The 20,312-nt window shown below is 44.6% G+C and overlaps 1 protein-coding gene across 9 annotated transcripts in view; it reads left to right on the top strand.

Moving 5' to 3' along the window:
• Positions 1 to 20,312, top strand: part of DNAH9 (dynein axonemal heavy chain 9) — a 468,295-nt gene that overhangs the window by 205,076 nt on the left and 242,907 nt on the right. For all 9 annotated transcript variants that reach the window (XM_049859546.1, XM_049859547.1, XM_049859545.1 and 6 more), the window contains 3 exons: positions 3,528 to 3,702; positions 9,138 to 9,311; positions 10,173 to 10,380. In XM_049859546.1, the coding sequence (XP_049715503.1) occupies positions 3,528 to 3,702; positions 9,138 to 9,311; positions 10,173 to 10,380 (557 nt within the window). The remainder of the gene's footprint in view (positions 1 to 3,527; positions 3,703 to 9,137; positions 9,312 to 10,172; positions 10,381 to 20,312) is intronic.

Here is a 20,312-nt window from a genome sequence, read left to right as displayed (position 1 = left end):
GCCTTGGCCACCTGCCACTTAGCTAAGAGATTAATTACTCAGAACCAAAAGGACACGTTCACGGCACATTATTAGTACATATGTCTGCAGAGAGGGGTCCCAATATTTGGAACCTGCTTTTGTTTCAGACTCTCTTCTTATGCCACTTGATGCACCATGCTATGAATCTGGCTTTCCACCCCATAAACCAAACCGAACCAGATCTGTTGCCATCAAGTCAATTCCGGCTCACAACCACCCTATAAGACAGAGTAGAGCTGCCCCATAGGGCTTCCAAGGAGTGGCTGGTGGATTCCAACTGCTGACTTTTTTTGGTTAGCAGCCAAGCTCTTAAACACTGTGCCAGCAGGGCTCCTTCAACCCTACAGGGCAGCCAAAAATGGGATTCAGAGGCAGGTTCTGGAATGGTGATGTGACCCTCAGATCAACAGTTCATGAAGACTCCAGCAATTTCAGGTCTGGATAATGTTTCTTGCAGAAATTAAAGCCCATCTCTCAAAATGACCCATGGACACTGATTCATTGCTCTGTCACACATGGGACATAATTGTGCCTCCCATTCTAGCAAGCCTGGAGGCAGGGGTGAAGGGAGAACTTTAGACCAGAGGCAGGAATGTTTCAAGAAGGACTAAGGGACTCATTTCCTATGTCCCAACCTCATCCTAGTCCCAAGGTGGTGCAAATGGTTAAGTGCTTGGTGGCGAACAAAATGACTGGAGGTTCAAGTCAACCAGAGAGCACCGCTATAGAAAGACCTGGCAATCTACTTCTGAAAGATCACAGCCATTGAAAACCCTCTGGAGCACAGTTCTGCTCTGATACAACATGGGGTCACCATGAGTCAGAGCTGACTGAACGGCAACTTGTTAGGTTTGGCTTTAACTCTATCCTATCAAATGTATAAAAATCCATCCATATTAAAAATAAATTGTATTGGCAAATGTTTACCACAATTAAATTTAAATAATTCATTCGTTCATTCATTTTGTGTCACCACAAGTTGAGATGCGGTTGTGTAGGTGACATAATGACATGTTTTTAGATGTTTAATTAAACATTAGTAATTTGGATTTTGTAGTTTTTATATTTAGGGCAAGAATTATTCTTCCGAGGTTCAGCATTTTTGTAACCCTTTGAGAAGCTTATAGGCCCTGGTGGCCCGGAGCCCTGTACCCTGGGCGTCTGGTGGGATAAAGCAGCCCTGGCAGCAATGGCTGGCGCCACAAATAGGCAAGGGTGGCAAAGAGCTGAAACACCACAGAAGGGCAGACCCTGGGTGGCGCAGATGGTTTACACACTCCTCTGCTAACCAGAAAATTGGAGGTTTGAGTCCACCCAGAGATACCTCAGAAGAAAGGCCTGGTGACCTACTTCTAAAAATATTGAAAACCCTGTGGAGCACAGGTCTGCTCCTACACACGTGAGGACCACGAGTCCGAACTGACTTGACAGCAGCTGTAAACACTGCAGGGGAGAGTTCTCGGAAAATAGTATATCTCTGTCCCTTATCTTTTGCTGAGAAACTTGCCCAGTATATGCTTGGACTAAAAGTCAGGCCACTTCCCACCGTGAGTGTTTAGAACAAGAGATGCCAAGCTCGGTGTATTTGTGTGTGAGTGTGTGTGTGTGTGTGTGTGTGCCCGTGCTCATGCACACCCACACAACTTTGAAACAAGTTTTGCATGCTCTGACACTGTATTAAGTGTATCCAGAGACACCCCCAATCTCTGAACCCCATATTTCATGGTTATCAATTAAACAAAATAATAGCTGTCATTTATGGAGTGCATGCCCTAGGTGTGAAGAACATGCCGGCAACTCGGAAGAAAGGCCTGACAACCTACTTCTGAAGAATCAGCCACTGAGATTCTCACAACACTCCTAAAAGGGCTAACCGTCCTGTAGATCAGGGAGCTGGGGTCCCCTGATGTCCCTACGGCTTCACAGCTGGTTAGTAAGCGTGTGAGCGTATGTTTGTGTATACACATGTGTGAGTGTGTGTGTGAGTATATGTGTGTCCTCACACACATGCACCTGTTCCCTTCAGCATAAGATGACCCGTGTACATCTCTTGGTGTCTGCTTTTCAGTCTAGACCTCCAAAGCCAAGACTAAAATTACAAAACCCAGGTCAGAGCAAATTCACAGCATTTCAGGTGAGGAACTCAGTTAAGTCATGATTGTGTAAAACAGCCATCCATCCTGGCCCACCCTATGCCCTAAATAAGACTCTGGCCCCAGAGGAAATGTTTTCTCCGTGTGTTTTAATTGAGGCAACGTCTCTGAAGTGGAGGAGTAGAAAGAGTGAAAGAAGTGCACCTGTCTTAGTCATCTAATGCTGCTTTCAAAGAAATACCACAAACGGGTGGCTTTCACAAACGGAATGTATCTTCTCACAGTTTAGGGGGCTAGAAGTCCGAATTCAGAGTGCTGGCTCTAGGGGAAGGCTTCCTTTCTCTGTCGGCTCTGGGGGAATGTCCTTGTCTCTTTGAGCTTCTGCTCCTAGGCGATCTTCATGTGGCTTGGCTTCTCTCTTCACCCATCTCTGCTCAATTTTATGTCTCAAAAGAGATTGACTCAAGATTTACCCTGCACTAATCCTGCCTCATTAACTTAACAAAGACAACCCATTTCCAAAGGGCACTGTAACCACAGGCATAAAGTTTAGGATTTATAACACATATTTTGGGCGAACATGATTCAGTCTGTAGCAGCACCCATCATGACTCTTCAGGTGGTTTTTGACAACTGAGGAAACTGTGAGGGGAGTGAAAGTAGTGAGGTATTTTAATTTGCTCATGTTGTTGCAGCTGCCCTACATTACCCAAGGACTAGACACGGGACCATTAATGTTCAAAGAAGGGGAGAGGAGAGGGCGTATCAGAGGAAAGAAAATGAGAGGAGACTGTCACTCTCCTAGGGCTGCCATACCAAAACAGCACACACTGGGGGGCTTATAAGAACAGAAAGTTATTGTCTCAGGGTTCTGGAGGCTGGGAGTTCAAAATGAGAGTGTCAGCCATGTTGATTCCTTCTGAGGGCTCGGAGGGAGCATCAGTTCCACGCCTCTCTCTTAGGTTCCAGTGATCCTTGGCGTTCCTTGACTTGTAGATCACTCCAGTCTCTGCCTCCATCTTCCCATGGCAGGCCTCCCTCTGTGTCTTTCTCTGTTCATTCTCCTATTTTATAAGGATATCACTCATATTGGATTAGGACCCACCTTACTGCAGTATGAGTTCACACTAACTTAGCTGATAACATCATTAAAGACTCTATTTCCAAACAAGTTCAAGTTCACAGCTAACAGGGATTAGGACTTCAACTTATCCATCTGGGGGACATAGTTTACTCCATACCAGAGACTTCTCTGGAGAGCTCTGTGTCCTCTCTTCTTTTACAAAAGGAGTTGACCCGAGATGCTGATGAGAATAATCACTGGGCAAAACCAAATGGGCTAAGTAGCTAGCCCGCACCCCTCTTGTGGAATACCCATGGTGTTTTACAATACTTTCGGGTCTCTTTTTGCAGATTTAAGAAGATTATTCCAATCCCAGAGCAGAGCATGGTTCAGATGCTGTGCCACCTTCTCGAGTGCCTCCTGACCAAGGAGGACATCCCTGCAGACTGCCCCAAGGAAATTTATGAACTTTATTTTGTGTTTGCTGCTATCTGGGCCTTCGGTGGAGCAATGGTCCAAGATCAGGTAAGAGGATGTGCTGATGTTGCCAGCACGTTGTACAGTCCGTACAGGCAAAAACTGACTTTCCAGCCAAGATTTGGAAGGTGTGACAGTTCAGTGTCAGAGTTAGCTTAAAAGCCTCAGACTAGTTAGTTACCTGCCCATCGCTGTGCTAATGACATCGGTCCCCATAGGAGGGCCTCACCCGGTGAGAGGTGAGTCTGTGATGTGTTTAGAGCTGTTGCTTTTCAAGTTAATGACCATATCTTGATTTCATTGTAGTGGCTGCACTGTTTGAGTCTGAGCAACTGTTGGTATAAGTGAAACTACTTTGCAACGTGATGTGTGTTTTATACAGAGAGGTGGAATGACCCTGTACTGTAGGAGCTTGAGTGGAAGGAATCCCTTCAACCTTCTAAAATCTTCAGCACAAGGACAATATAGGGCTGCACTATACCAGAGCTGGCCATCACCCATACCCCTGAAACAGGGAAGGGTGAGCCACAATTAATAGACCTCCAGGGGTGGGAAATCAAGGTAGACTCGTGGTGTTGCTTGCTGCAGCCTTATGCTGTTTGGTGCTAGGGATTGTGGCCTGGAGAATCTCAGGGTAAATGGCATCCATCTCCTAACTCTACCGGCCTTCGCAACCTGTTTCTTTACTTGCTTCCCTTTCAAATAGAAAAAGTATTCTACTAGAAGCAATGTAGTCAAAGCTGGGGAAGGCAGTCCTTTAAAACAGACATGGTAGCTGCCAGGCACTATCATTCATGATTCTGGACCTGGTAGTGCCAGGGTTTGACTTCTGCCACATAGTAGCTGAGGGACCCTGAGCAAGTTACTTAACCTCTCTGTACCTTCCTCTCCCAACGTGTACAGAGGAGATGAGGATAAGGAGAGTGGTGGTGAGGATTAAGGGAATCGCAGTGTTCTAATTGCCTGACATGAATATGTGCAAACACTTAGAATAGTGCTAGTACACATAAGTGCTTACTATTAACGTACCCTTAACATAGCAGTGGTTAAGAGCTCGGCTTCTAACTAAAAGGTCAGCAGTTCGAAGCCACCAGCTGCTCGTTGGAAAGCCTATGGGGCAGTTCTGTTCTGTCCTATAGAGTCACTATGAGTCGGAATCAACTCGACAACACCGGAGTTGTTTTTTTTTTTTTTAACATAAATATGAGGCATTAGTGGCTCAGTGGTGGAATTTTTGCCTTCCACCCAGGGACCCCTGTTACAATTCCTGAACAATGCACCTCATGTGTAGCCACCATTCATTCACCTGTCAGTGGAGGTTTGCATGTTGCTATTAAGCAGAACAGGTTTTAGTGGAGTGTCCAGACTGAGATGGACTTGGAAGAAAGACCTGACAATCTTCTTCCAACAAGCAGTCCGTGAAAACTCTATGGGTCCCAACGGTCTGATCCGTAGACGATCGTTTTGTTCTGTTGTGCATAAGGTCACCATGAGTCAAGGACCAGTTGATGCAGCTAACGGCATCAACTTCAATATTCAATTTTATAGCAAATATCTGGTGCCTCTCTCACAACAGGGGGCCAAATCCAGCTGCAGCTGTAGGATAGTTATGACTTAGTTTTTCTGGGCTGGGTCGATTTTGGAGATTTTTCAAGGAGATAGGTAAAAATTTCAGCCTCCCAGGGCAAAACCATGTCCTAGAAATCCAAAATGGAGATGAACTGGGACAAAAAGAATTAACAATTTCTTTTCCATTTTCACAGATCCTTGGTTATAATGTCCATCCTTCCGCTCGTCACTTCCTGACTTGTTTTTGGTGCTCCAAATTTAGAAGGCAGCTCTCATAGCCTCTGGGGGCTTGTGCCTATCTCTCTCCCCAGAGCCAGATGCTGGGAGGCGGGGAGGGAGATGAGGGGTCTCCCACGGCAGGAGGAAGCCTCTAGGAATTTCATGATGTCTGTTCAGCAGCCCTTGGAGCTTCCTCAAGGACTGCTTGTCGGACTGCTTTACATTTCCCCTTTGAGGCAAGGAGGCAAAGGTTCCAGCAGAAATCCTGGAGGAGACCTAGCTGAAAAGCACAGGGATCTAGAAAGTGTAGTTTATTTCTTTCCATCAGATGCAGTCTCTGACCTTTTAGCCACTGAAATGTCAGACATCCACTGCTGGGCTTCTCTCCCATGTTGGTGCTGTGCAGCCGTGGAGTATCAGGATGAAGATACATGGTCAGTTTTTCTATCTCTGTACAGGAAAGTTTAAATACACTCAGTGTTTATGAAAAGGCCAGGAGAAAGCATTCTCCTCGGTGTCCTGGGCTCTGGAGCACTGGAAGCCGTGGGCAGCAGCGCAGGCACGTAGGAAGAGGACAAGGGAGAAAGCGTTTAGCAGCAGGAGATGCCCAAGACCCCTACACAACCTGCACTGAAGCTAAACGCCAAAAATAGAACTATAAACTGAGAAGTAGGGATTTGGCCAAATACTTGGATCAGGAACACCAGTGGTGCTTACATTTACAAGGCTGTCATTAAAGCAAAGCAAAAATACAAAACGGAACCCACAGTGAGGACCAGCAGTTGTTGTTGAGTCGATTCTGACTCATGGCGAACGCACGTGTGTCAGAGTAGAACTGTGCTACGTAGGGTTTTCAGTGACTGATTTTTTGGATATAGATTGCCGGGCCTTTCTTTGAAGACACTGCCGGTGGACTCAAACTTGCAACTTTTTGGTTAGCAGCCACACACATTAACCATTTGCACCACCCAGAGACTCTCATAGCTGAATAGAAGGTCTGAAAAAGAAGAATTTTTAAGTGTCCCGACTAAATACTTTGCAGCAGTCAGGGAATTATCTATCAGAAGCATATGGTAGAAAGATCAGTGGACTGGGAGACTGAAACGTGGATTCAACCCCCAGTTCTGCCATATACCTCTGGTAACTTTTGTCTTTTCATAAATAAAACAGGAGTAATTTTAACTAGCCAGCACAACTTAGAGGGCTGTGAAGATCAAATGAGGTAGAGTTGCGTTCCAAACTCCACTGCAGCGTACCAGTAAAGTCTTAATGTCATTAAGGTTAAAGGGCAGGGAACAAACCCAGAATCCAAAGTCAAAAGGGGGCTTCAAAAGGGGCCTATCCATTTGTGTCCTTTGCTGAAGAGATGCCCGCAGAGGTGAACTGAAAGAAGACCAATGAACTGGCTTGGCAGAGGTGACCGTGTCCAATTACAGTAGAAGGTGAGGTCAATCACACCATTACAGAGGCAGGGGTGAGATCGCGTAGGTGTGGCCCTGCTAACGGCTTGGTTGAGAAATTGATCGCGTTGTGCAAGGTGGCACTGAGGGCAAGGAAAGGGGGAGATCCACACAATCTCATAGTTTCTGGAGGTGGCCTTCATCTCGAATTTTCCACGTAAAACTAAAATCTTGTTTTTATAGACAGTTAAAAGCCTACAAGTGTTTCATCTGTGAGTTAAATATGGGGATTTTCCCAAGGCTTCTGGTTGGAAAGCACTGTATTGAGAAGCGATAGTGTCCTCTTAGTCTGAACTCATGTCAGAATAAGAGCAGCAAACAGATTGGGTCTGGGCCTAATTTCTAATTCCTAAGCTCATTTCCAAGCAAAACAGCTCCATCTTACTTAAGTAATAGACAGCAAAATGAGAGGTGTTGGTCCCGGGGCCAGATCTGTCGCCATGTGCCCAGCTCCCAGTCTGGGAGCCCCTCCCGGTCTTTGGAGCCTGTCTTTGTCCTGCCCTCCAGGAGCATTTCCTCCGGGGCCCAAGGTGGGCCTGGACTTCTCCTAGGACTGCATGTTCAAAGGCTGGCTTTGTGCCCCAGGGACTTGTACTAGCAGTGGTATGTTTTGGGGGGTGTGTGTGTGTGTGTGTGCGCACGTGCACACGTGTGTGTGCATGCCTGTGTATGTGTATGTGTGTGACAGTGTGTGCACATGAGCATACGTATGTGCATGTGTGTATGAGTATGTGCATGCATGTGCACACGTGTGTATGTGTGTGACAGTGTGTGTATGTGAGTGTATGAGTATGAACATGTGTGTGCACACGTGTGTATGTGTGTGACAGTGTGTGTATGTGAGTGTATGAGTATGAACATGCATGTGCACACGTGTGTGTGACAGTGTGTGTATGTGAGTGTATGAGTATGAACATGTGTGTGCACACCTGTGTATGTGTGTGACAGTGTGTGTATGTGAGTGTATGTATGTGTATGCATGAGTATGTGCGTGTGTGCATGTGTGTATTGTGTAACAGTGTGTGTACATAAGTGTATGCACGTGTATGTGTGTATGAGTATGTGCTCACGTGTGTGTGTGACAGTGTGTGTACATGAGGACGTGTATGTGTGTATGGTATGTGCACGTATGTGCACACACATGTGTATGTGTGACAGTGTGTGCACGTGAGTGTACGTATGTGTGTGTATGAGTATGTGCGTGTATGTGCACACATGTGTATGTGTGTGACAGTGTGTGTACATGAGGGCATGTATGTGTATGTGTGTATGAGTATGTGCGTGTATGTGCACACATGTGTATGTGTATGTGTGACTGTGCACATGAGTGTGTGTATGTGTATGTGTGTGTGCCTGAGTGCTTTGGCTTGGCAGCAGTAAAACAGTGTGAACCCACTGAGTGCACAGCTCTGTCCCTCAGGGGCTCATAGTCAGACGTGATGCATGTAAATTATATGCTTCTGCCTCTTCCTCCTGTCAGAAAGACCAGTATAGCTTTGTTTCCTCTACTGCTCCTAGATTCTAGAGTTTTAGCCCTTGAAGGAACCTTAGAAATCTTTTCTAGAATCCCCATTTCACAGATGAGGAGCCCGAGGTGCAGAAATAAGTGACCTACCTGTGGTTAAGTACCTGACATTTTCCAGGCTCTTAGCCACACTGCACCTCACATGTCAGCAGTCATGATCACCATTTTACTCCATCCATCTGACTGCCATGCTGGAAAGTGCTCAGAGTCTTGGGAACCTCTAGAGGAGGGGGGCTGGTTCATCTCTCTGGGGGTTCTTAGGCCACACTTGTCAATCTTGTGGTCGGGGCGCCCATCTCTTTTCACGTCCTTACACCCCTCCAGCCCTGAACCCTGCGATGCCTGGCTGTCATGCCTGCTCTCAGGTGCTCTAGTGCCAGGCAGCTCAGCCGCAGGGTCCAGCAAGGGCAAGTCCATACTCCACAGCAGCAGCTGCCCAGGGACGGCCTGGCTGCAATCTGACATCTGAGAGTGTCGTGGGGTCTGTCTGTGATACTTGCAGCTTCTCCATGGTCTGCTTCTTTGACAGGGTTAGCAGCTGGGCCTTGTAGGGCTGATCCTCAGAGGAGCAACGCGCCCCTGGAGGAGCAGGGTCCATGGGACAGGACACATTGCATCCCTGCCCTGACTTCTGCCCAATGCCGGGCCAACCTATCCGTGCTACCTGAGCTCTGTGGGACCCAGTCTTCCTGACACCTTCGCTTTTGCAGGTCGTGGACTACCGGGCAGAGTTCAGCAAGTGGTGGCTGACCGAGTTCAAGACTATCAAGTTTCCTTCCCAGGGAACCATCTTCGACTACTACATAGACCCAGAGACCAAGAAATTTGAGCCTTGGTCCAGGCTCATCCCCCAGTATGAATTCGACCCCGAGATGCCTTTGCAGGTGAGTGGGGGTGAGTGGGCCAAGGATGGGCAGCTGCCCCAGGAAGCTCCAGCAGCTCCAGGAGTAGCCCCATATCAGAATCCACATTTTACCTTGCCAGATGGTGCACACAATTAAGCACTCGGCTGCTAACCACAAGGTTGGAGGTTCGAGTCCACTCAGAGGTGCGTCGGAAGAAGGACCTAGTGATCTACTTTAGAAATAATCAGCCACTGAAAACTCCTTGGAGCACAGTTCTATTCGGGCACACATGAGGTTGCCGTGAGTTGGAATCGACTCAGTGGCAGTAGTTAGGAACAAAGAGTCTCCCAAATGCCTGCTCTTTCAGAGAGAATCGTAGTTGTCATGAAGTCTCAAGATTGCCAATGGCTAGGAAACTTAAGTTCAAGTCCAAGCAGACATCCCATGGGGGAGAGGGATAAAAAAGACAGAAGACTCCAAAATACATTAAAGGAGGCACAGGGAGACAGAAGAGAGCTGGCAGAGGAGAGTGGGGGTGCTCTCTATCCAACTGCTGGGAACCCCAAAATCAAGTTGATAGGATGGTCTCACTGAATCAGGGAATAATGCCTAGCAGCTTTTCTTACTGAGTGCCAGGTGGTGCATGTGGTTAACATACTCAGCTACTAACTGAACGGCCGGAGGTTCGAGCCCATCCAGAAACATCTTGAAAGAAAGGCCTAGTGACCTAAAAAAAAAAAAAGTTCCGAAAAATCAGCCATTGAAAACCCTGTGGAGCACAGGTCCGCTCTGACGCACAGGGGGTCACCATGAGTCGGGGTCAACTCCACAGCAGCTGGTTCGCCTTTGGTTGGTGTTTCTCCCACAAGCCCCTGCACTCTCACTGTGTCACTGTCTCAGGCGTGCCTGGTGCACACGAGCGAGACCATCCGCGTGTGCTACTTCATGGAGCAGCTTCTGGAGCGGCGGCGGCCCGTCATGCTGGTGGGCACCGCGGGCACTGGCAAGTCAGTGCTGGTGGGGGCGAAGCTGGCCAGCCTGGACCCCGAGGAGTACCTGGTGAAAAACGTGCCATTCAACTACTACACCACGTCAGCGATGCTGCAGGGTGAGGGGCCCGTGGGGGTGGGGTGGGGTGGGGGGTGTCTGGGTGGCCTTGTTACCTGACACAGAGCTGGAGCAGGGTGTTGGGCACTTCTGGGCTTGCCGACCCAGCTCTGCGCATTTCTTCTCTCCCTCCCCTCTCCCTGCTCTCCTCCTTCCCCCCGTAACACCTCTGCCCCACTTCTGCACCTCCACTTCGCACCACACCCTTCTCCCATCCTATCTCCCTGTATCTCTCCCTGGCCTGTAATCCCTCAAGGCCAGTGTGTATAGCACAGAACAGCTCAGCCCCTTGATGACCAAGAAAGCTGAAAACTTGTGGAGAGACATGAAGGGACTTGTGGACTTCTGGTGCGGGAAGTGTCTCTAGAGATCACAAAATCTTATATCTTTTGGTTTGCACTCAACTCCTAACCTAAAGGTTGGTAGTTGGAACTAACCCAACAGGACTCTGGAAGGGAATCCTGGTGATCTGCTTCCATAAAGATTACAGCTAAGAAAACCCCATGGAGCAGGCCTACTCTGTCACAGAGGGGGTCGCCATGAGTCAGAATCAACTCAGCAGCACCAGGTTTAGTTTTTCATTTTTTATCTCGTATATGCGGAAATTGAGGCTCCGGTAAAAGTATGTGATTACCTAAGGCCACCAAGGGGCGAGGCTGCCATGACAGTCAGTCTTCTGACTCCACATGGACCATGGCTGTCACAGTGGGCACCTGAATGGTGTTGAGCCCTGGGTATGGCTTCAGAGTTAAGGGCTCGCTGCAGGAAAGTCCCTTCCTCGTCATTGATAGTGGAGTCTCTTTTTTTTATAGAAACACTCAACACATTAAGCCTAGAAAGAGCTTGGTTTTGAAGAAGCAGATTCCAATGCCTGGGAGTTACAAGTCTTAACAGAGTTTGGTCTCCCTAATATAGTTCCTCTTCCTGGTTCAAGGGAAGGCAGACCCCTGCACTTATTTGTAGTTCTTGAGTCCAGGGCCTGGTCAGGTTACCTGCTCTGCCCGTTTACTCCAGTTACGACCGTGATCAGCTGCAGTGGCGTTGACTCCAGCTCATGGTGACCCCATATGTAAAACTGTGGTCCACGGGGTTTTCAGTGGCTGATTTTTAGAAATAGATCACCAAGTCTTTATTTTGAGGAGCCTCTGGGTGGACTTGAACCTCCAGCCTTTTGGTCAGCGGCTGATGGGGGTTAACCCTTTGCACCACCCGGGGACTTTAGTACTATTTGCTGTTGTTGTCTTGTACCATCAGGTCAGTTTCAACTCATGGTGACCCCATGCGTTACAGGGCACAACTGCTCCATAGGGTTTTCTTGGCTGTAACCTTTACGGAAGCTGATCGCCAGGCCTTTTCTTCCACCGTGCTGTTGGGTGGGTTACGAGCCAAGCACAAACCACTTGCACCACCAAGGGACCTCTTATTACTATTAATGTAGTAGTGGTAGTAATACTAATAATAATAACTGATATTTATCAAATTCTCATCAGGTGTGTGTCAGGCACTAACCTAACTTCAGACTTTCACACATTTTGTACTCATTTGATCCGTTATTAGCCCTGTGAAGTAAGTACTTTTATAGGTGAGAAAACCAAGGCATGGAGAATTTAAATAAACTACTCTAGGCCATACAGTAAGTGTTAGAGCCAGGGTTTGACCCCAGATGATCTAACCACGAGGCTATACTGCCTGCCTGGTAGGAAAATACTTTGTAAACTGTAATAAGTATTAAACATGATTACTATTACTATTCCAGAGGAGTGGTTCTCTAGAACCCCGTGAGAGTGGTTTAAAATTTGTAGCCAAGGGAGAGGAGACGAGCTTCTCACAATACCCTGTTCTCTTGCTCTCGCTTTGGGTCCCATACCTGCAGGACTTTCTCCTTCCCTCCTGTTTGGATGCAGAGAATTATTGGAGAAAGTCGCAAAATGTTGTCCAGTACAGCCAGGATGAACCCTCACTGTGGCTGGACACACACGGAAGCACAACTTTTCTGTCCCTTGTCAATGTCCTGGTAGCTTCTCCACAGCAAGCAGACACCACTCCCATCCCTCTCTGACACTGTCATTGTTGTTATGTGCTGTTGAATCAGCCCCCAATCTGTGACAGCCCCAGGTGTTACAGAGTAGAACTGCCGCATAGGGTTTTCTTGGCTGTCATCTTTATGGAAGCAGATCACCAGAGGCCTTTCTTTCGTGGTGGTGCTGGGTGGGTTCAAACCACCAGTCTTTCAACAGCTGTCTTAAAGTGTTGCTATCCAGAGCCAATTAGGAATTGAGGAGTAAACCAAAGTCCTCCCAGAGTAGCCAGCATAGGGGTCACAAAGTTTCTGCAATAAAGCTCATACTCTGACTCTAAAAAATATACTGTCCACTTACTTGGAACCTTCCTCCTCTTACTTTAGTCGTAGTCCTAACAATCTTGATTCTTTGGCTTCTTAGCCCAAAACATTTTAGAAGAGACAAAATAGCAAGAGGAAAGGGTGCTACCAGCAGTTGGAAAAGTGAAAGCCAGAAGCTTAGTGTCGGAGGGGGAAATAGAAAACTTAAAAACTCAAAGGATAGCTGCTCTGGTTTCATTTAGAAAAGAGACAGTCAGCCCCACCGACCTCATGAGCCCGTTACACTCTTTGCAGCTCAATGTTCTAACTTGCTAAACCCTGTGTGACCAAGAAAAGATTGGATGTGATGTGGTGTAGTTGGCTTTAAAGACGGGTGGTAAACCCAGACATATGTGCAAAACTGTGTGATTGTAATGTGTCTATAATGGCGAAAGATGGTAATAACTTAATTATTCATCAGTATTTATAGCCAGTACAAAGAATGAAGAGATTCTGTTTACTGAGTTGGAACTATTTCCAAAGTTTTGTTGAGGGAAAGGCAAAATACAGAGCGATATCTATTAAAAAAAAAAAAAACTTTTTTTTTTTTTAATAGCATGCTGTGAATTGTGTCTCACTTGTACGCACCCGTATACCTCTTTGATTATGTATGCTTAGAAGACCTCCAGAAGGGTGCTCAAGGAACTAGTAACAGCAGTTGCTGCTGGCAAGGGAATTGGATGCTGACGATGCGATGGGGAACTACTTAAACTTTTTTTAAAATTCTGAAATATCGCAAATGTGCAGAGAAGTACCAAAAATAATATAACAGATGCCCATGCATCCACCACCCAGATTTAACAGTTGCTAAAATCTTGTCTTTTTGCTATCTTAGCATAGTAAGTACAGTTAACACACCACCTCCATCCCTTCCCCTTTGCTTCCCCTTATTAAGCAGAGCACTGAAGCTGAGGTATGTCATCCTAAGTTTACACTTCTGATACATCTAAAAATATAATTATGTACCCCTAAAAAAATACAGTCTTGCGTGTGTGTGTGGCCTTTGACCACTTAGTTTTTAAATCATTGTCATGGTTCTCGTTTCTCTGTCTTGATCCATGCAGATCTAATTCACGCCATTTCGCGGTTGCATGGAACCCACTGTATGAGTAAATCACAGCTCATTTTTTTATTGTCCTTCCTGAAAGACAGAATTTTCTTATTGTTGTAAAAATAGATATAATACATTTGCCAACTTAATGTCTTTCACATGTACAGCGTAGCGACATCAATGACACCATCAACAATATCAACAGTGTCCCTTGTCAGAATTTCCATGTCCCTTGTCAGAATTTCCATGATTGTAAACAGAAACTAAGTGCTTCCTAAAGCCCGGCCTCTCCAGGTAGCCACTTAGGAACTTTTAATCTCTGGCACAGGATCCTTTTTTTTTTTTTTTTACATTTTTCCCTTTTAAAAAAAGCTTTATTGATTTATAATTGAGACCCAATAAACAAATATTTAAAGTGTATAATAAGTTCTGAAACATCTGCCCACCTGTGAAGCCATCACAACAATCGGAATAATAAACATGTCTATCACTTTATGCCTCTTTGTAGTTCACCCCCTAGTCCCCTGCCCCCTTCTGGCCCCATGCTGGGACGAGGACTGATGCGTTTTCTGTCACTATAGACTAGTTTGCCATGTCTGGAGTGTTATATAGTGACTCAGACAAACGTGCGTTCATTCTATCTGCCTTCTTTCACTCAGCATGACTTTGAGAGTCATGCATGTGGTTGAGTATACCAATAGCTCATTCTTTTCATTCCTGAGTGGTGAGAGAAAATATCTAACACATTTAGGATGATTCCTCACAGACAATAGTGCTTAGTAAGTGGAAGATGTTATCATAATAATATTATCAAAATCCTTCTCACGTTTAAGAATCTATAAATATTATACAATTATTTCAAAGCCCCAACTGCCAAAACAAAAGGGAATGAGCAAACCCCTTTGGCCTGAAAAAGGAGTTTAACATAAAACTATGTTAAAACGAAAATAATGTTTCTGGGAGAAATATCGCGGCCTTCCCTTGGGCATAGTTGTACCCAGCAGGTCAATTTCCTGACGCATCGGGGTACATTTTGCAACTCACTCACCCTGGTTGCCTATCAAAGGCCATTTTTTCTCTAAATCAGATGCTCTTTTATAGAGGAGACAGCTGTTTGGTAATGTCTGCATCTCTCCCCTATCTCATTACATTTACTTCTGGAGTCTGCATCGAGGGCTTTTCTACACACAGCTTCAGAACTCCTTTTAAATATCAAAGGGAGGCCCCACCACAGGAATGCTAGGCCAGGACCACCCTTCAGTACAATAGTCTCAGAGACCCACCACTCTCAGCTTCTTTCACGGCCTCCAAGCATCAGTAATCATGGCCTTGTGTGTTCATCCTGTGTATCTGCTGGGGATAATGGAAGCCTCTCAATTGAATCTGCACATCCTAGTCCTTCAAAAATGGCCCAGGACCCCAAATTTTATTCTGCCGGCTGGATTCCTTCTCCACCATCCTCAGCAAAAATACAGGAAATACTATTCTCCCTGCATTGTGTTCAGTTTTCAAATGTGAACAAAAGATGATTACAAAGAGGGAAACTAGATTGTTGGGGACATGGGGAGATTTTATTTATCTCTTTTGGAACTTATCAAAATGTTTAAGTGTATTCTATAAAAACTTCAATAATTTTCAAATGGATAAAAATTTTTTTTTTAACGTACAGATGGGGCTTGTGGCTTCAGGCATTCCCATAGCCTGCCAGTTGAATAGCAGTTACTTAATGTTCACAATGTGCCAAACATTGTGCTTTAGTGCATTTAATCCCCTCAACCCTATGAGACTCTATCAGTAATTCTTTTGGCTTCAAGTAGCAGAAAATCTAAAGATAGTAGTGTAAACAAACAGGGATTTTTGTTCACACTACAAGAAGTCTCAATGTAGGCAATTGCTAATGCTAGATCAATGGCTCAATGATATGAATGCAGAAAATTTGCTATTCTCGTAACTGTTCCCTCATGGTGGCAGAATGGCTGCTGCTCCAGCCATCACATCTGCATTCCAAATGGAAAATAAAAGATAAAGGAGAAAGGCAGAGCACATGTCAGAAAATGATTGCTCTCCAGGAATGCCTAGACTTATGACTTGTTCTTACTGTTTAGAATTATGTGTCAAAAGCCACCCCACCTGGAAAATGCTAAAGAGGAGATTGGAAATGGTGTCCATCACAGATTGGAAAATTGTCCTCATTTTGTAAGATGAGAAAAAAAGGTTTAGAGAGGTTAAGTGACTCCCTTCAAAGTCACACAATGAGTGAAGAGCAAAGCTGTTAAATTTCATGAAGCTCTAGTGGCCTTCCATTTACATATCTTTGGTTTCATACTAGAATGTCGACTTTGCTTCAGCTCCTCTGATAGCTAGGGCACATAGATGTCTGTCCCTTAGATAACAAATAGCATAGCTCTTTGGTCATTGACGAACTAACCAACCAACTACTCTCCAACACGTGCACAAAGCACAGTTTAATAAACTGATGTCTCAAGTTGAGAAAGGCCGAGATCTGTGCTCATTCTCCATCCTCTCAGCTTCTCTGAGCCCCACGGACCCAGTTGCCTGGCCTTAATTTCCTTCACTGAGTTACAATTTGATGACCCACCCTTGGGTTTTGTTGAGGGCTAGTCTCATCATTATGATAATTTGAAGCTGTGTTTAGGTCCTCTGTAAAGTCTCTATTGAAGACCATGCCCATTTTCTAGCCTGATACAGCTTTTGTAAGTATCTACAATATATGCCTCCTAGAATTTGGCACCTGGGAATTTTTTCATGGAAATGAAGGGGTGAATTTGTATCAGTAATCTGGGATGACATGGTTACTGTAATTAAACACAGATTTACTTCCGAGCCTTCAAACAAGCAGGTCATAAAGGGAAATGTGAGATAAATTTGTGTTTGATTACAGTAACTATGTCATCCTAGATTGCCGGCAGCAATAAATTTCTGCTCCTTCCATATAGTTTTGGAATCTCTTTTTAGTCTTTATTTTGATTCTCCTGTTTTATGTCCATTCAAATATTGTAAGCCTATTCACATTCTTTTTGAAAATATAAGTAATTTTTAAAAATAAATAAAAAGTGCAATGACTGGCGTATAGGATAGTTTAGAAAGCGGAAGGGAAGAGCAAAGAACTTGGTTAAGGCATCAGAGGGCCAAAGGTCAGGCTTGTCACGATCCTGTATCCTCTTACCACCCAACTGCAATTTCAATGACTAGTTCAACAAACATTTGAGTGCTTCATTTTACTAATTAGATAGGAGCTCAGGTGTCTGAGGCTTTGCATAAGACTTATCTATTCATTAAACACTTAAAGTTAGACAGGCCTTAAAAGATCTAATCGATCTCTCTACCTCAGAGGAGCAATGCGCTTCCATTATTACAGACAGACAGCTCCCTTCCACTTACCTTAGTGTCTTCTCAAAAAGACATAAAGAGGAATGAAGTCCCGATGCACTCCACAACATGAATGAATCTAGAGGACATTATACTGAGCAAAATAATTCAGACACAAAAGCAAACACTGTTTGATAGCACGTTTACGAAATAAGTAAATAGTAGAAACCATAAGTAATTAGCGGTTATCAGGGAAAGGGGAGGTTTTTACTTAGAGTGCATTGAATGTATGTTAACAGCGGTGGGACAATTTAGGAAAAGATAGTGTCTTAGTTGTCTAGTGCTGCTATAACAGAAACACCACAAGTGGATGACTCTAACAAACAGAAATTTATTCTCTCACAGTTTAGGAAGCTAGAAGTCCGAATTCAGGGCCCCAGCTCCAGCGGAAGGCATCCTCTCTCTGTCAGTTCTGGGGTAAGGTCCTTGTCATCAACCTTCCCCTGGCCTAGGAACTTCTCAGCACAGGGACCCCAGACCCAAAGGATGCCCTCCACTCCTGGCTCTTCTTGCTTGGTGGTAATGAGGTCCTTTCCTCTCTGGTAACTTTTCTTTTTTATATCTCAAAAGAGATTGACTCACAACGACATAATGCTGTAGATTGAGTCCTCCTCATTAACATAACTGCCTCTAATCCTGCCTCATTAACATCATAGAGGTTAGGATTTAGGAGGTTAGAACACACAGGGTAATCACATCAGATCACAAAGTGGTAGACAACCACACAATACTGGGAATCATGGACTAGCCAGGTTGACACACATATTGGGGGACACAATTCAATCCATAACAGCTGGTGAGATAGTCACACAACTTGAAGAATGTAACCAGTGCCATGGAAGTGTACATGTAGAAATTTATGAAATGTGTGTTTTGTTGTGTTATATCACTGTAATAAAAAGGAGACGACACAAACCAAAGTTAAATCGTCAAAGATTTGTTATCTAGTGGGCAAGACATTCTGCATGGAATGGTTATTGTTTCAAAGGAAATCAGGAACAACACATTTCTGACAATAAAGAAACCTTTCTATAAATTATGATATCTTCAAAATATGGGACACAATGCAAAAACTAAAAGCATGTTTTAAAAGGATATTTATTATCATATGAAGATATTCACAATAGGTTGAGTGAAAAAACTCACATGTAAATCAGTATATTCAGTATAATTCTGGCTTCGTAAAGGAAAAAGCTAACAGAGCAAATAGACCGGAAAGAAATACAACAAAATATTGAAAGTGGAGCTTACTGCTGGTTGACAGAATTACGGGAGATTTTTATTTTCATCATTACAGTTATCTATGCTTCTTAATTTTTCTATAATGAATGTGTATTACTTTTAGAATCATGTAAAGTATGTTTTCTTGAAAGAATAAATGTAATACCCTTACAATATAACTGAAAAGCCTTGAACATGTGAAAAGTGAAATAATATGGAAGGAAAATATTTCACACACAGGTATGCAGATCATGTTGGCACAAAGTAAGATGTGAATAGTTGCTAATGATCTGTGTTAAAAACTTGGTGTAGGCTCCCACTTTGGTGAGTGGCACCTGGAGTCTTAAAATCTAGTGAGTGGCCATCTAAGATGCATCAATTGGTCTCAACCCACCTGGAGCAAAGGAGAAGGAAGAACACCAAAGACACAAGGAAAATATTAGCCCAAGAGACAGAAAAGGCCACGTAAACCAGAGACTCTTATCAGCCTGAGACCAGAAGAACTAGATGGTGCCCAGCTACCACCAATGATAGTCCTGACAGGGAATACAACAGAGAATCCCTGATGGAGCAGGAGAAAAGTGGGGTGCAGAATTCAAATTTATGTAAAAAGACCAGACTTAATGGCCTGACTGAGACTGGAGGAATCCCAGAAGACATGGCCCCAGGACTCTCTGTTAACCCAGAACTAAAACTATTCCCAAAGCCAACTCTTCAAACAAGGATTAGACTGGACTATATTTTATAAGACATAAAATGATACTCGTGAAGAATGTGCTTCTTAGTTCAAGCAGATACATGAGACTAAATAGGCAGGTCCTGACTGGAGGTGAGATGAGAAGCCAGAAAGGGACAGGAACTGGTTGAATGAACCTAGGAAGTCCGGGGCGGGGGAAAGAAGGAATGTGCTGTCGCATTATATAAAGAGAGCAACTAGGGTCACGTAACAATGTGTGTAAATTTTTGTATGAGAAACTAACTTGAGCTGTAAACTTTCACTTAAAGCACAATTAAAATATATATATATATATATATATGTATGTATATATGGTGCAGGCAATGAGTTAGCTCAGTGGGGCTTTCTCAAGGGCAGGAGCCATGTCTTAGCAATGTTTAAGAAGCAGTTTTCAGTAGTGCTGCCATGAGGTTCCCCAGGCAGGCAGACCTGGGTTAAAATCCTGGCTTTGCCACTAAGTAGCTATATGACCTTAAGCAAAGTCCCTTAATTTCTTTAAGCCTCAGTTTTCTCATTTGTTAATAGATTTCTTTTCTGAAGCTAATGATAATACAAGATAGGGCGCTGCGAGGCTTCAAGGTACATGTCAGGTGCTCAGCACAGAGCTGACCCTGGCAACGCTCTGTGGGGGATGAATAAGCCGCTCAGACGTTCAGAGGCTGGAGGAGCCACCGGGACTGGAATGGGCAGCGCAGCCCTGGAGAGGAGCTGGGATGCGAGGGTTCAGAAGGGCCCTCTCACCAAGAGAGATGAAAAAAGCATTCGAACCACTCTCTAAAGAGCTGAATTCTAATTCTACAAGGATTTAACCTGCGTTTACCCCTATTTCCTTAAAAGTTTGTCTCTGCCTATCTGATGGGACTTGTAAGAATAAAATTTATTCATTCCGTAAATGTTTTTGAGTACCCTACTTTTTTACCCTACTGCAGGGCAATGAGTTTCTTTTTCTGTATGGCCTTTCTGGCCATAGTCTTGTAACTGTCAAAAATGATTGGCTGGAGCTGTGCAAATAAGGTATGTAAAACCCTTTCAGGGCTTGGTCAGTTACAATGCAAACTAGGTGATTGTGGCCTACCCAGGGGATTGATTAGTTCGTTGTCTTTTCTAGGGGGAGGGGGATGCCCTTAAACTGATAAAGAGCTTGCCATATAAGCA

The sequence above is a fragment of the Elephas maximus genome, chromosome 19 (assembly GCF_024166365.1).
Source record: "Elephas maximus indicus isolate mEleMax1 chromosome 19, mEleMax1 primary haplotype, whole genome shotgun sequence".
Lineage (NCBI taxonomy): Eukaryota > Metazoa > Chordata > Mammalia > Proboscidea > Elephantidae > Elephas > Elephas maximus.
This window is presented reverse-complemented; position numbering and strand designations above follow the sequence as displayed.